The 17,463-nt window shown below is 44.4% G+C and overlaps 1 protein-coding gene across 2 annotated transcripts in view; it reads right to left on the reverse strand.

Moving 5' to 3' along the window:
• LOC145349910 (receptor tyrosine-protein kinase erbB-4-like) overlaps positions 1 to 17,463 on the reverse strand; it is a 1,005,257-nt gene that overhangs the window by 258,530 nt on the left and 729,264 nt on the right. For both annotated transcript variants that reach the window (XM_080198569.1, XM_080198568.1), the window contains exons 16-19: positions 12,419 to 12,463; positions 4,304 to 4,436; positions 781 to 903; positions 358 to 456 (exon numbers count right to left, since the gene is read on the reverse strand). In XM_080198569.1, coding sequence (XP_080054695.1) covers positions 358 to 456; positions 781 to 903; positions 4,304 to 4,436; positions 12,419 to 12,463 — 400 coding nt within the window. The remainder of the gene's footprint in view (positions 1 to 357; positions 457 to 780; positions 904 to 4,303; positions 4,437 to 12,418; positions 12,464 to 17,463) is intronic.

Below are 17,463 nucleotides of genomic sequence, written 5' to 3' on the forward strand. Positions count from 1 at the left end.
AGATTCCACATTAGCGGGATGTTGTCGTGCTTAGCTTAATTACACCTTTACCAAACTATCTGTGAAAACCGTATCATCCGATTATATTCATTAGCAATACATTATCCTCAGTTAGAGGTGCTCCCACAGTGATGCGACTGGTGCCTGTGTGTGGCGAGGCTCCATTTGCTAGCGTGGCACTTTAATCATTTTCAACTAGGAGCTAAATGAACCTCCAGCGAAGTACTCCAACCTCATTTGAAACATCTCATTCCTCTGTTTCATTGACACCTCCAGTACAATCAATAACTGTCACCTCCCTTGTTTCCATTCCACGTACTCACAAAATTAATCAGGAGCAACATGCCATTGACTTACGTCCATGAATTCTACATTCGCCTTGGGACCTGTTCTCTCACGGAGGATCTTAATGGCCACCGGAATCTTCACCGTCTCCCCCTCTGGGACCCAGATGCCCTGATGAAGATGGAAAACATCATCACAGAGAAACACTTCTGCACAAACAAACCGCTCCTGCCACAAATGGCTCTGGCTGGAGGAGCTTTTCCTCAGCTGCCAGAAGTTAACAACAACAAAAAGGATCTATGAGGGGAATAGATTTAGACAGATCAGTCCACATTAAGAAGAATTGACCATGTGTGCGGTGCTTAGGTCTTGCTTCATAATTTTAGAAGGCAGCTTGAGGCAAAGGGAATTGTAAAGTCACGGGAAACTGTTAACACTTCCAGATAAGAGCTAATGCTCTGAGTTATTATGACAGAGCACATCAGCGCTACTCACTTTGTAGACTGTCCCAAATGCACCAGAACCAAGAATCTTGATTCGTTTCAGTTCAGTCTCTTTGAGGATCCGAAGCTGTGCCTGATTAGGTGCAGCACCACTGGGGGTTAGAGGTTCCACCAACTGAAGACATAAAGGAAAGGATAATAGAAATTGCGTGAGGGTGTAAGTGGTACATTCAACAATGCTGTCCTCTGGAACTTGAGTTCTAACTCTGCTACAGGCCAATATGATGTAACTTTGACGGCAACTAACATGTCCTAAATTACATGAACATAACCATTTTTGTTGCCTGGGCTGGACAGTTTTACTTATGAAGAGAGATCGGATAGACTGGGACAAAAATCAAAAATGCTGGAAAACCTCAGCCGGTCTGACAGTATCTGTGGAGAGAGAATAGAGCTAATGTTTCAAGTCAGGACAATTCTTCAAAGAGTCATCCTGACTTGAAACATTGGCTCTATTCTCTCTCCACAGATGCTGTCAGACCAGCTGATATTTTCCAACATTTTCTGTTTTTGTTTCAGATTTCTGCATCCACAGTATTTTGCCTTTGTATTTGGGTAGACTGTTTTTTTTTTCCTGGGAGCAGAGGACACTGTGGGAGTCATGATTGAGATGTATAAAATTATAAAGAACATAGATAGCAAAGACAGGAAGAAACCTTTTCCCCTTGGTGGAAGGATTAATGACTCGGGAGCATAGATTTAAGATAAGGGGCAGCAAGTTTGAAGGGAATGTGAGGGAAAACATTTTCACCCAAAGGGAGTCTGGAATTCACTACCTTAAAGGGTGGTGGACCCTCATAATATACAAGAATATTGAGATATTCACTTATGATCCCAAGGCCCTCAAGGTTTTGGGCTGAATTCAAGGAAATGGAATTAGAATAGGTTTGCCTTTGACTGGCACAGATGCCTCCCTCTGAATTTTAACAGAAGAGAGAAGTGTGTAAATGGAAGAACCATCTATTCTAAAGCATTACAGACATAACTCTACAATGCAGAGAAAACAGCTTCCCTTTATATTGTGCCTTTGACAAGTAAAGCACAAACATAGGAAGTTTCAAAATTATGTGGAGTGAATGGATACTGAACCTTGGAAGATGGCATTAGAAGTGTGGCAGGAAGCTTGGTCAGCAGGGTTTGTTTTAAGGAATGTCTTAAAGGTGGAGATGAAGCAGCAGAAGTGAATAGGGGAAGGAGTTTCAGAGCATGGGGTGTGCAGGGTTTGACCCCACAAAGTGACAGGTAGAGCTCAGATCCATGAGAATACCCATGACAACATCTTTACCTGGAGGATATAAGTGAAGTTAACATAGATGTTCAGTCACACAAAAGAGGGTGATAGTAGATGAAGGCTGGTTGGGCTCTGTTCATGGAAGACACAGACTGTCCGGACTGGGGATGGAGGTGTAGAAAGATTGGACATCGATGGCAAAGAAGAGACCATTAGGGTCAAGAAAATTGAAACTGTTCGAGATATGGGGGGCATCGGAAGAGTCACAGATGTAAGTGGGAAGAGGCTGTACGGAGGGCATAATGGATGTTATCTGTGGCGTCAATATTATCAAGAAATGTGTCATAATACAAACTGTCATAAGCTATGAATTTCTAAATAGGCTGAGTCTGCCAGGTGCAACACTACCTCTCTCATGATTGCAACCATGATGTGCCGTGCTGCCTTGAACTGGGATGACTAGAGACAATGGGTTAAAATCAAATCCTTGTTGACTTGTATTGAAGTATGTGCAATATGTGGTAGGACTGAGAGCAAATGGTTCTTTGGTGACACTGTGTAAGTTCTGAAGCTGGGATGAGGGTGACATGGGCTATAATCTGCCTTCTACTGCTCTCCACATCATCAAGCTAGTGTTGATCAAGGAATAGCCTATATTCATAGCCTAAATAACCAAAGACAGAGAAACATTATTGTTTCCTGATTATCTGATGGAGAATCAGCTAATTATGAATGATCTTCTTTAAATTCAGATTTGCAACGGTAAGGATCTGAGGGTTTAACAGCTAATATGGCCTTTGGAACTCCTTGCAGTGTTGCCTGTCTTTAACCAGGACCTTCTCAAAGTCTGGAATACAGTCGCCTCACGCCACAGCTCTTCCCCATGAGCCACTGCTCAGGAATCCACTCCTCCGCCTATATAATTTCTGGTAATTGATAGAGAGGAAGGCTCTGGATGCCAGGGTGACCAGGGTCACTTGGCATCCACAGCTGAGTGGCTATGCTGGGTCACCATGCTGGATGGCAGATGAGTGAGCTGGAGGGTGCCCCACGAGCTTGCCGAGCACACGGGGGTGGACATCGGGAGGGTGGCCAATGCCATCCAAGACCTTAGAACAGTCGTGCTCAGATCTGAAGTCATATGTTTTGAAGATGCGCAACTGTCCTACGGGATCCTGTCTGAGCGTACCACTGCTTGGACGGAATTTCACACTAGGCCCCAAGCCTAGACCTCACCTCCTGGGTCAGGCACCCCACAGTTGAGCTGCCTCACAGAAATGCCTCCGTGCTCTTTGTCACTGCACAGAGGGGTTTCCTGAATGGGCTGCTGCTGCACACCTTCCACCACCGTGTCCTTGTCCATCACCCAGATACACCTTGGCAGGCCCTGTTGCTGTCCGGTGACAGAGGTCCCTCTATGGAGGGATCCTCCCCCACTATCTTGAGGACCTGGGGTGGAAGGTGGCACAAGGTAGGTTGCACCAGTTCACAGGCTCCCAAGAGACATGCCCTTTTTGCAATATTGTGGAGGCATGGACCATATCTACATTAAATGTTATAGACAACCTTTTCAGTTTCCTTATAAATGTTCTATTGATGTTTTGTTTGCACTTCAGTCCAACGCTCCTAATCTATGGACACCCAGTGCGGAGGGGAGCAGAGAGCCTCCTTGTGAACTTGCTCCTGGGCTTGGCCAAACTTGCCCATAAACTGGTCCAGGCAGCAGATGACCAAGTGGTTCGCCCGACCTGACTGTCCTGGGTGCAGCTGGGTGTTCTTGGACAGGGAGCATGTGATATCCAAAGGCAATGTTGATGCCTTCCGTGCCTACTGGGCACTTCAGGGGCTGTGGTGTAGTATCAACCCCTTTAATCATATTTTAGTTTGATGTTTTAAGTTCCCTTTCTAGTTTGTCTTTTGTCTTCAGCAGTTCTCTTTTTTTTGGGAGATTCCCCTTTTAGCTTGGCCCTCAATTAATTTAATTTAGTTTATTTGTTTAGTCAGAAAGATTGACTGCTAATTGGTAGAATGCACATTGTGTAACCTGTCTCAGACTCAGGCTCAGCTAAGCCTCAGCCTCTTGACTCAGAATGAGGGGCAAAGTGTACGAGAAACCATAGTCAATTTTCTAACTCTTGAAACCAGCCAAAAAATGTTGCATTTGCCGGAGAAAGCTTATTTCAATACTTCATTATTCATCTTTGCCATTGAAAAAAAATTTACACAGTATCCTCTCCGAAAACAAAATGGCTTGTGCAAAATAGATTCTTTTAGTCCATTTTACCTCCGTTTCCAAAAACCGTCGCATGGCCCGTTTCTTCTTGATGCGCTTCCGCCTCACGTACACAGCAAACACCAGGGCTAGAATGACCATGATGAACAGCCCACCAATCACGCCAGCAGCGATCAGAGGGGTCCTGCCAATCAAAACGAATGGGGGAACGGCAAGGGTCAGCAGGGGCAATATCACTGAGGGGAAAATGTGTTTCAAATGTTCACAGAAAGAGAACTGAAAGCGCATCCAGTCACCCTCAACCAGTCATACAAGGCCGAAAACGGAGAACAAATTGTGCAGAGGAACCTGTAGGAATCAGACAGAAGTGCCCTGAGGGTCTCCCGGTCAATGTTATGTGAATAGTCACTGGGAGACATTAGAATTCCCAGCACGGAAACTCATCTGGGATACAGCAATTATCTTGTTAAAACACTTGGACCACTAGTAAAAAATCCAGAGGATGCCAGCTGGTGCCTTCTAATGCCATTTATCTATCACAGAAGATACTTTAATTGTTAATCTTTGATCACCGGTTTATTTATTGGCTGAATTCTTTAGTTTCTTCAAAATGCAAACCCACACGCACACATAATAAGTACTAAAGGCAGTGAAGCTTTGATTTTCCAGGTTGTGGATTAGCGTCTTTGCACTTGGGACCAGAGGGAGATGTTAGATTTGAGATAAGAGTTAAACGTATTTTTGTAATTATGACCGAATATGGCTTTAAAGGATTGCAGAAGAAGAGACAGAGAGAGAAAGCAGCAGAGCGTATTTCTGTCTTGACAAATGAACAGTAATTATAATGAATGCTTCAACTCTTTCTGAAGGGTCTCCCTTCGATCTAAAAATGCCCCTTGAGAAATCTGTGTTAGGTAGATGAAGCAGGGCTGGTGTGAAACAGGGCTGTGAAGGAATGCACTACCTCCAGTCATGCAAATCCCACTCGCTCACAAAGTCAAGCTCATCAGATTCTGTTTTTAATTAGATATATCCATCACTGAAATCCAATTTTATACCAGAGGGGGCAAAAAGGAAAGCATCCAAACTCAGACAACAAGAACAACAACAGAAGCAACAGGAATCAAAGCATCTACTACAAATGGTCCGTCAACAATTCACAAAGAGCAGTGTAAAAATCTAGATTAGAAACAAAAATCAAAATAATATTTTCCTTTGCAATTCGAACTATATGTATTGACAAATAGCGCGCAAACCTCAGTCCAGACCCTATCCTTTGCAATGCATTCTCTTCAGAGGGAATAAAGGAGAGAAGCATTTCGAATTTCAATGTAGAAATCAGCAGGAAGATGAGACAAGAAGCAGATTCCTGAGTGTCTAGTCAAAACAGAGGGTGAGTGGGCTGTGAGAGATTGAGGGGAAGGGTAAGGATGGCAGCAAAGAGTTGATGCAGCATCATAGATATTCCATTTTTGAAACCACAATTAAAACATACTTTTAAAAGATGAATAATCAAATGCATGCTCACGAATTCTTCTCTACATTTGGCTACTTCACATAATATTAACTCTTCAGCTGTGAACATGCATTTCACCATTTATGATTAAGCAGGTGAGATCAGAAACCATATCAACAAGTAAACAGATTAGAAGCATTGGTCCGGGGGGAGGATAATTAATACACAGGCCTGTGTGGAGAGCAGATCATTAATAGACTAGTCTGTATAGAGAAAGAATCATTAATGGACTGGACTGTCTGGAGAGAGAATCATTAATAGTCTGGGCTGTCTGGACTGAGGATAATTAATGGACTGGCCTGTCTGGTGGAAGGATCATTAACATAGTGGTCTGTCATTGGCAAAGTGGTAGCATGCTGGTATTGTCACAGGAATAGTAATCCAGAGACCTGGGGTAATGTTCTGGGGACCCAGTTTGAGTCCCACCATGGCAGATGGCAAAATTTAAACTCAATAAAAGTCTGGAATTAAAAGTCTAATGGTGACCATGAAACCATTGCCAATTGTCATAAGAACCCATGTGGTTCATTAACATCGTTTAGGGAAGGGAATCTACCCTCCTTACCTGGTCTGGCCTACACGTGTCTGGATGGTAGATCAATAATGCACTGGGCTGTCTGGACAGAGGACCATTAGTGGACTGCTCTGTCTAGTGGGTTGTTGACAGAAGGCCATCAGGATCATTAATACACTGGCCTGTCTGGAGTGAATATTATAAATGGATAGGCCTGTCCAGTCAGAGGGTCATTAACAGGCTGACCAGTCTGGTCAGTGGATCGTTAGTACACAGGCCTGTTAAGACAGACAATCAATAATAGACTGGTCTGCCTGGGCAAAGAATCATTAACAGGCTGAACTGTTTGGTCAGTGGATTAGTAATAGAGTGACCTGCCTAGACAAAGGTTCATTAATAGACTAGCCTGTTTGATCAGAGGATCATTGATTGACTGGCCTGTCTGGTCAGTGGACTAGGAATGAACAGGCCTGTCTAGACAGAGATTAATGGATTGACATATCTGGACAGAGGTTAATTAATAGACTGGCCTGCCTGGAAGGTGGGTCAGTCATAGACTGGCCTGCCTGGAAGGTGGGTCAGTCATAGACTGGCCTGTCTGAAGGGACTTTCCATTACAATGACATATCAAGCAGGTGTTTCATTAATGGACTGGTCCCTTGAGAGTGAAATCTGTCAGAAGTCTCAATAATGCTGTTGCGCTGTCAATTTGTTTGGAACAGTTGGGATTCTCCAATAGAATGCCTGTTATCACCGATTTCACAGCAACTCTAAGTGACAGTGCACATTACCATGTCATATTTCCTGGCACAGAGCTGCAATTACTGTGACAAATATTTGATGTTTTAATGAGCCTCCACTAAGGAGGTTTACGATTAATCTAGTAAGCTGTGCACATTTCCATGCTTGTCATAGAGACACACTTGTTACTAGTTTATTATTTGGATAATTATGAACATCTTTCCTATTTTTCTCCTTTCTCCTGGCATAGTTGGAGTTCAGTTCTTGATGTGTCCATTGGCTTTCTGCAGGTGGGCACTGCCTATGATCGAAGCTCGATGCTGAAAGAAACAACTTCAACCACATGTGCACATTTATGCAGGCTCACTGAATAGCCAGTCAGTGTTGGAGTGGAGCTGACAATTTTCTCAAATTTCCCTTGAATTTCTTGGAATTGCTAGGAAATCCAGGGGAGTGTTAAAAAGGACAGGGGAATTCAAAAATGTAATTACATATCATTTTTCATATTCTTTGAATGCTTGTTTTTAATTAGTTGCTGGTCAGGTGAAAAAAGAATGTTTCACTCCTTCATCAAGAATCAACCAATTGGGTCATGACAATTTCTTTCCAATTGGATGTTACTGCATGATGGACAGGTTGGCCAACCAATGGCTGGAGGTTGGAAGCAAAGTTTGCAGGCAGGTTATCATGGAAATAATTCAACCTGAGTTCAATGCTATATCGCAGTGAGGGATATCATTGAATGCTGCAATATTTGGGATATTTTGATGGGATAGGGAAAACCACACCCAGGATGGTATAATTTAAAAGACTGTTATGCTTTGGGACTGTGTTTTTAAGGTAAAATGAACAGGGTTATGTGTCCTGTTCTGAAGTCTGTGTGGGTGAGTTGATATTGTTTTACTCAGAAAAAGGTCCAAGGTATTTATACTTGGAGACAATGGTAGTTGCCTGTGTGCTAACTGAGGGTAGACTGTGGGGTTCCAAAGTCCCAGAATGGTGTTGAGAAAGTTGTTTAAATTGTTTACTTCCGTGTAGAGAGTTGGGCTCTCAAGGATAGCGAATCAACATTTCTACTTGAATTCAAGGACCATGTCATTATATTGCCATGACACTGGGCTTTGAGAGGGAAAGGGTTTCTAATATATCCCTGAACACTCACATACACAGGTAACTTCCCACAGTATCAGGAGTGGCAGCAAGAGTGCGAGAAAGCTAGAGAAAGAGATAGTAGCTTGAAGCTGAAAGTCTCTACAGTTCACTCTGTGGAAAGGAAGTGGGAGCTTGTGCTTAGATTGGAAAGACCAAATTCATGAGACTTTGAAACAAAACTGGAGGATTCACCTAGCTCATGCTAGAGGAAGAATCTCCCACAATCCACCATAGAGGTATCTGTGGCACTGTCTCCCCCACCCTCTGCTCTCCCCATCATCTCCATCCCTCCGTGTGTTTCTCTCCCCCACCATAAATATGAGTCCCTGCCCTGACACTAACCCTGGCACAGGTTGGCACTGGCCATGTCCCTCTCCTCGGGGAGGATATACTGACCTTTGCACTTTTGCACCCCCAGAGTGATTCCCTCGACAGGTCCACATCTGGGTGAACCTGTTGTAAATGTCAGTAACGTAAGAAAACTGCATAAGGGGGCAAAAGCTGGCAAGAGCGATCTTTAAATAGATTTAAATTAATTAGAATGGAGATTGTGATCTCACCGGGTTTTGTTGGATCTTAAGCCCATGCCGGTGATCTCACGGACAGAGAATGCGGGCTCAAGTTCCCAGGCTGAGAAAGGAAAAGAACAGAAGAAATCCCAGGAAAACTCCGCAGTTGAAAATGACCTTCGACTGGTTCCAGGACTGTGTAAAGTATATTTGTGGAGTGTGTTTTCAGTTGTGCGAGAGAATATTCTATTTTGTGGTACAAGGTATAAGTTGCCTACAAAGATAGTGTTCAATAACAAGGCAGGAAAAAAATAAGAGTAGCTTTGGCACGGAGATGGTGAAGTTGGGGAGTCAGGGGTGGCATTGGTGCATTTGTCAGAGAAGAAATAGAGGAGGTGGTGCTGACAAACCTATGAGGGCAGGCCACTTGGGATGTATGCTGCACTTGTGTGAAAAGTAGACATTAAAGATGCAGGACAAGCAGTGTCCAGCACAGAGGATAATCACCTCCAATACAGGACACTTGATCACCCTGGTCAATAATGCTGTTAGTCTTTTGTTACAGTCAAAGTCTTAAAACATGTAACCTTGGGAGTGATTTTTCAGCAGTGCTTGTTCCAAAATTGGAAAACCTGCCTGAGGTCAACGGAACTTTGCATGGTGGGCCCCGGCCCCGGCCCCAACTCCCCCCCGCATTATGATTCCTGTGGTGAGCAGGACAGGAAAACTATCCCCGCCCCCCCCCCCCAACCTTGTGTCAATCTTTCAGCTACTAAACTGGAATTTCACACTTCTTTGGGAAAGTTACCGGTTTCTACTGAGATCTTGCAAGGACTTGAGTCAGAAAGTTGGCTACGAGGGACGTTGACACAGATCTTCCCTCCACAATTTCTCAATTAACTACTCCATTAATTTTGCTGAGAACGCAGTGCAGAGCACTGTAGTCTTACACTTTAGACTGAAAAGTTAAGGGCAGGATTTTCCTAGCCCACAGCACGATTTGAACAGCACAGTGAGCTGGGAAACGACAGCAGGAGGCCAAAAGCGGGAATCATGACCGGCATCCGGCCACTTGCATTCTTTGGATGTAATTAGCCATGTGCTGAGGAACAGCGTGAGGCTAATTACATTATGGAAATTAGCATTCATCATCCTGGCTCACTAAAATTTCTGATCCTGCCGGTGGAGATCACACCAGCGGGGATCACGTATAATCCCCAGCAATGAGGATTACGCATGATGGCCTTGCTCGTGGGACCAGAAACTATTGAGGCCCACTGGGAAGTAAGCGCGCAGGGGGGGGGGGGGTTGCCCTTTGGGCAGTGCCAGCCTAGGATCTGGCAGCACCAGTCCGGCAGCCTGGAGCTGCCCATTGGGCACCCTGGCACTGCCAGCACTAGGCAATGCCAAGAGGGTGGGGCCTGAGGGGGCAGGGTCAAACCAGAGTTGGGGAGGAAGGAGGAGAGGGAATGGGGGGAACTCTGCGTGGGGGTTAGCGTCTGGTGATGGTGTCAGGGTTTAAAGGCGGGGTCCGGCCATTGGGGGCAGTGGAGCTCAGGGACTGGAGGCTGGATCCGGCCACCAGGACGCCGGCCATGGAGTTGGGGGGGAACGGGGCAGGGCGGTGGTGGGGATGGTCAGGGCCAGCAATCAGGAGGCCAGCAATGGGAAGATCAGTGCATGTGTATTGGCCCCCTCAGCATACTGACGCTGGCATCTCCTGCGGGATTCGGCTCCAACCCCACTCTCGCAAGGAGAAGAGATTGCCATTTATAAAACAACTCATTGCTTATTTCAGAAATGTCTGACCACACCACATACAATGAGTTAGCTCCTTACCTCTCATACCAACAATTTTTATTATGTTACCAACTCACTCCAAGAGTCAGCAAAGATGTGAAAGACCAATGGCTTCCTTTTGTGCATTATAACTGCCTAATTCCATAATATAGCAGTTAGCTATAGAGTGATAGATGCAGAAACAATCCCATTGGCCCATCGTGACTATCCAATTAGTCCCATACCCCTTCCCTGCTGTTTTCCCACAGTCCAACAATTTCTCTTCCTTTTCCAATAATACATCCAATTCCCTTTTGAAAGTTACCTCTGCATCTGCTATCTTTGACCTTTCAGTTAGTGCATTCCACGTCATAGAAACTCACTGCGTAAGAGATTTCTCCTCAGGAGAAACTGCCTAACAATTCTTTTGCCAGTCACCTTATGTCCTGTGGTTACCAAGCCCACTGCAAATGTAACGCTTCTCCTTGTTTACTCTACCTAAACATCTCATAATCAATAGCAACTGAAGGCAGTTGTGGAAGAAGTTCGTAACTGAGATCTTGCATTCATTTGATCAGAAGGAGAGGGCAAATGAGAAGACTGAGCGAATGAGTCAAAGCAAAAAAAAGTTTAGCGTAATAGGGCTCAATATTGAGTTGTGAGGAAATAAGGAGGGTGATTTTGAGAATGTTTCAAACAGAACAGTGAGGCAGAGGCCCAACAATTAATTATTTCCTTGCAACTGATTGTCAGTTTTAACAAATACATTTATATTAAGATGAATTTGTTTCATGCTGTTACCGAGTTAGCACAGTAGAGACAGCATCACGGAGCTGCAAATTTATTAAAACTGATTGTGATGTATGAGCCAACAATTTGCTGGGCCATGTGACAAATCCGTTTGTATCTTGGGTAGGGGGGAGGGCAATCAGCCCTGCAAAATATGGCACAAACTTTTTAAACAATGCCCTCAGCATCAATGAAGAAAGTTCCAGGTTGCACGCTATTCGCAACAGGAACTGGAATTTTAATCGCTCCCAAATGTATTCAGCACAAGGAAAAGCTGTTAAGCTGAATTAAAATCTATTGTTTTTGTCACAACTACATCAGTGCCAGAGGAATCCTATCTTCAGCAGAATTGCAGGTGTGTAGAGCAATCATTCATATCTGTTCTTCGTTCATCACTGTAGGACTGCTGACCCAGTGCATATTAAGGTAGTCTTGAATCTGTCTCAGATGCTTTAATTCCCTTGCAATGACACAAGTGTTAATTCAGTCGTGGAATTTGCATGGAGAGGGGAGAGGGAAAGGTCAGCAAGCTGGGCGAGATACTGGAGAGCAGCACAGGTAATTAAAGCAAACTCTGATTGCCAAGGATCTTGCTCACTCTCCACAGCAGAAATGTCACTCGGTAAATATCAGATCCCCTGTTTTCCATTTAACCAGACGCGTGTAAGCAACTCTCAAAGTTGAGACCAGAAGGGCAGGCCCGAGCAGTTAACCCCAAGCAATTAGTGAAACACTTCAGATTCTATTAATGCAGCTTTCCAGATTGATATAGAAATGCTTGTAGAGTAAAAATAGAGCAAACAGGCAGAGACCTAGTCCATCCCATTGATTACACCTCATCAAATTCTCATTCTTGTGACAGGGTGATTAGAAGGTTAATTTGATGATTTAAAAGGAATCATCGCTGAAAGACTTTAATTTTCATTACTTATTCATCACTTCATTTCATAATCCTATGAGACATAAAACGAGGGGTTGGGGAGTGTATGAGATGAAAATATGGTGGATGTTGCCTAGCATGTTGTGGGAAGGTGGAATGAGCCATTTGGCAGCACAGTCATGGAGAGTGGGGCCTGTACACCTGGGTACAATTACAGCACAATACCATCCCCCTTTCGGCAAACATTCGCACAGCACAGCATGCAGCAGACAGCGCACAATAGTACCTATCCATCATCTCGATGCAGTCCTGAATACGTGGGCCTGTGCACCTGCAGCACAGCAAGGTTGAAGTCCGTTATTCAGAGGTGGTGGGGGGAGAGGAACAAAAAAAACCGTCATGTTAACAAAATAATTACAACCTTCACAATGTTACAGTAACACAGTCACAATAGTTAAATTACAGCCTTGGACCACGTAGCACTTCATCTTCATGGGAACCTGCCAGGGCATTGAAAACACTCCCAGCCACGCCCCCCCTTCCCTCCAATCCCTACTCTTGCAAGGCTAACAAAAATGACAGACTTTACTAAAAGCTTTCCTGACAGCAGACTAAAGCAGGAACAATGACAATGTGATCTGTATGGAATGAACTGGTGATTAGGAAGAATGGATGCCATTTATGAATTGAATGGTAACCAGTACTGTTTCATAAACTGGACTTCACTTAAACATCAGTAGAGTTTGACATGTTATAACATCCACAGGGTTCTTCTCTACTGCCCTGGTCTGGGTCTGGAAACAAAATCCAAGTCACTGAATAAAGTTACTGTGTTGTGACAACATACCTTTAAATGGTCACAAAAGCTAACTCCGGCAAACATCAAGGGATCTTCCACAAAGGGAATCACCCTCCCAGGGAATTCCAGCTTGATTCATTGTAAAGAGTAACACAGGTTGTAGAAAGTACCAAAGATCTATCAGAATTGGGACATCGGTAAATTGCTCGAGGTTGCCTTTCCAGCTTTATGACATTGTGGTAACCCCTTTAATGTGTCATTGTCTTGTAACACATTACAGTCTATTCCTTATATTAATATTTAATCAGCTGGAGGATATCTTCATGTTTCACCTCAGTGACCTGAATCTGATTTTTGCTCCACTAGGTGGCTCTGAACCCAAAACAAACCCTTGCAGTCCACAGTGGGAGCTTTTCAGTTATTGCATTCAGCATTGAGACTGGATTGGCTTTGTTTCTGATCTTTTGTTTATTATGCTTTTGAGGATTCTCTGATAAGGCTAGAATTTCTTTGCCCATCTCTAAATCCCTGTGAGAAAGTGATGGTGAGCCACCTTCTTTAACCACTGCAGTCCATGTGGTGTATTTATATCCACAGTGCTGTTCGGGAGGGAGTTCAAAGATTTTGATCCAGAGATGGTGAAGGAAGCGAACACTGTGTGATCATCAGTGAAAAAAAACTTCTTCATGATGAGGGAAGGTCATTGACAAAACAGCGGAAGAAGGTTGGGCCTAGGACACTATCCTGGAGCAATAATCTTGGACTGAGATGATTGGCTTCCAATAACCACAACCATCTTCCTTTGTGCTAAGTAGAACTCCAGCCAATGGGGAACTTTCCTCTGATTCACATTGAGTTCCATGGGCTAAATGGCCTCTTCTGCACTATAAGGATTCTGTGGTTCCATCACCAGGGCTCCTTGGTACCCACTCGGCCAAATGCTGTCTTGAGCTTGTTGAGTGAGGCACACATCACCTGTGGGATTTAGCAGCCAGCAATCTTGTGTTTCCAGCAGAAGCCAAGCAGGGCATTACTGAGTAGGCGATCACGGTGCACATGACCCTTAATAACCACTCTGCCGATGAGCGAGAATAGGCTGGTTGGGCAATAATTGCCGAGATTGTTTCCTATCTTTGGTGATCACAACACACCTGGACAAATTTCCACCTTTCTGGGTAGATTGCAGTGTTGTGCTGGAATACGTGCTACAGGCACAAGTTTTCAGCACCACAGTTAAGCTATTGTGGGGGGTCATAGGCTTTTCCATTTTTAGTATACTTGGTATCACATGGAGTGAATGTAATTGTCTGAAGATTAGCATTTGTGATGCTGGGAACCTCAGGAAGAGGTTGAGATGGATCACCCACTCGGCATTTCAAGCTGAATGAAGTTTGATGTAAACAATTCTGCCTTGCCTTTAGCACATACACTGGGGACCATCATTGAGGATGGGCTCTTCATGAAGCAGGGTCCACCCATTGGTTATTAAATTGTCTATCACCATTCTTGTACTTGAAAGCTTTGAGCTGGTCTCTGTTTAGTGAGACTGGGATTACTTCTGTCTGCATGTACTGAGACTGGGCATGTTTGGGCTTAGCTGAACTTGGCTAAGAGGTAAGGCAAAATTGTGTGTACTGATATTAAATCTCATTGGGTTTTTATTGGTGCACGTGCTGTTGAATTTGGTGTGCAGATGATGGGAATAAAGGAGTAATTCAGGGTGAAAGAATACTGTGTTAAGTCTTGGAGCAGGGGAAGAGACGAAAAGGCATGAAGAGCTGAAAGAGGAATAGCAAAAGAACAATTGAAACATTCAGTTGGAGAGTGATGAGGAAATTACAGAATCCGTACAGTGCACAAGAGGTCATTTGGCTCATCGAGACTTGATGGGCCAAATGGCCTCTTCTCTCTGACTGAGTATCCTACTCAGGCCATCTCCCCTAACTTATCCCCATAACGCCACATATTTCACATGGCTAATCCACCAAACTTGCACACCTTGGGACGCTAATGGACAATTTAGCATGGCCAATCCACCTAACCAGTAGGTCTTTGAACTTTGGGAGAAAATCCAGAGGAAACCCATGCAGACTCAAATACTCCACACAGAGAGTTACCCAAGGCCAGAATTGAACCCAGGTCCCTGACGCTGTGAGGCAGCAGTGATAACCACTGTGCCATCGTGATTAGGAATGAAAAACAGCAGCAGAACTGGACCGGGTAAAGCACCATGTGAGTCAACAGCTCGAGGTAGCCTCATTAAGGATTTAGTTGATATCATTAACTGGGACCTTTATTGACATTTCAACCTGGAGATGTATTTCTGCCTCGGTTCATACTCCAAAATGTGTTATTTATACTAAATAGGATTACAACAGTGATTTCCTTTATTATCCAATCCATTGCTCATTAATTTTTGTAATTAAGTCAGAAGTAATATTGATACTCCATCCCAGCGAGGGCTATCGCAGCCTTGGTACACTGATTGCCATTTAAGCTGAAAGAAACATCTATGTGTGCACAAAGCAGTGTACAGAGAAACACTAGAAAGAGGAATGGAGACAATTATTCGACTAAAAAGTAGGAGGGTGCCTTCTCCTCCCATACTTGATACTTAGCCCATGAAACAGTGTATCTAGGGCACAGGAAATGTGATATTTTCCATGGGTTACAAGTTATGGAGAATGTCAAACATTCTCCTGCACTGTTTGCACAGATTTCCATGCTGCTTACAGCATGCCTCTTGATCCAGATGCCTCTTGAACGTTGTTATGGAATCTGCTTCCACCACCTCCTCCGGAAGCACGTTGCAGAACTCATAGAACCCTACAGTGCAGAAGGAGGCCATTGGGCCTATTGGGTCTGCACCAATAACAATTTCACCTCATCCTATCCCCACAACCCCACACATTTACTCCACTAATCCCTTTAATTTACACATCGCAGGACACTAAGGGGCAATTGAACATGGCCAATCAACCTAACCCCCACATCTTTGGACTGTGGGAGGAAACTGGAGCACCTGGAGGAAACCCATCAGACACAGGGAGAATGTTCAGAGTTTCCACAGGCAGTGACCTGCATAGACAGTGACCCAAGCCAGAAATCAAACCAGGTCCCTGGAGCTATGAGGCAGCAGTGCTAACCCCCATTGTGTCACCGTGCCTCATTCACCACCCTCTGCATCTCTTTAAAACTTTTCCCCTCTCACTTTCAAACTATGACCCTGAGTAATTGACCCTTCGACCCAGAGGAAAAAAACTGATTATTCACTCTATCCAAGCCTGTCATAATCTTGCAAATCTCTATCTGGTCTCCCCTCATTTTCCAACGCTTCAATGAAAACAATCCAAGGCTCGCTAAATATATTTAAGACGTGGGTTGATGGGTTTTTGATAAGAGAGGGGATTAAGGGTTATGGGGAGAGGGCGGGAAAGTGGAACTGAGCCACGACAGATCAGCCATGATCTTATTGAATGGCGGGGCAGGCTCGAAGGGCTAGATGGCCTACTGCTGCTCCTATTTCTTATGTTCTTATGTTCTAATGCTTACGTGCTTGCGTCTTGAAACAAGAATAAATCAGCAAAAAGACATTCTCAGGAAGGAAGGGTTCTCAACCCACGGTCTGCCGAGCACCAGGGGTCCTTGAAGGAGCACCAAATGACTGGTAAACACCAGTTCAAAAACACAACACAATTAGAAAAATCAAATGGGCCAATCAAAGCAAGCCTCTCGGAGCACAGGATAGTGATGTGCTGTCTGAACATGTGTGTGAATGTGACAAAGGCAGCAGTGAGCGTGTAGCAAACGTAAGAGACATGAGCACATGTGTGAACGTGAGAGAGATATGTTAGAGCGTGTGAATGTGTGCGTGTGTGAGAGAATGAGAGAGAGACAGGAGCGTGTGTGTGAAAGAGAGAGAGACGGGAGTGTGCGTGTGAAAGAGAGAGAGACGGGAGTGTGCGTGTGAAAGAGAGAGAGACGGGAACGTGTATGTGAATGTGAGAGACAGGAGTGTGTGTGTGAATGTGAGAGAGATGGGAGCGTGTGTGTGAATGTGAGAGAGACAGGAGCATGTGTGTGAATGTGAGAGACAGGAGCATGTGTGCGAATGAGAGAGAGAGAGACGGGAGCATGTGTGTGAATGAGAGAGATGGGAGAGTGTGTCTGTGTGTATGAGAGACGGGAGAGTGTGTGTGTGTATGAGAGATGGGAGAGTGTGTGTGTGTGAGAGAGACAGGAGCGTGTGTCTGAATGAGAGAGACAGGAGAGTAATGCTGTGGTTACTTAATCTTGGATCATTGAGGGGTTAACTGAACATTGCTTCATGTTTTTGGGAGTTATTAAGCAGGCTCGTTAACCCCCCTCCCCCATTTCACTATTTTCTGGAACTGTACCAAAATGTGCCCTGTTAACACCAGCACAGCAGGCCATCCGGTGAAGCAGCAGAATCCATAACCTGAATTGTCATCTCTGAACTATAATAATGAGCCAGTTAAACAGCTGAAATCGTACTGGGAACACTTAGATAG

This window comes from Carcharhinus amblyrhynchos, chromosome 11 (genome assembly GCF_965287045.1).
Source record: "Carcharhinus amblyrhynchos chromosome 11, sCarAmb.v2.hapA, whole genome shotgun sequence".
Taxonomy (NCBI): Eukaryota; Metazoa; Chordata; class Chondrichthyes; order Carcharhiniformes; family Carcharhinidae; genus Carcharhinus; species Carcharhinus amblyrhynchos.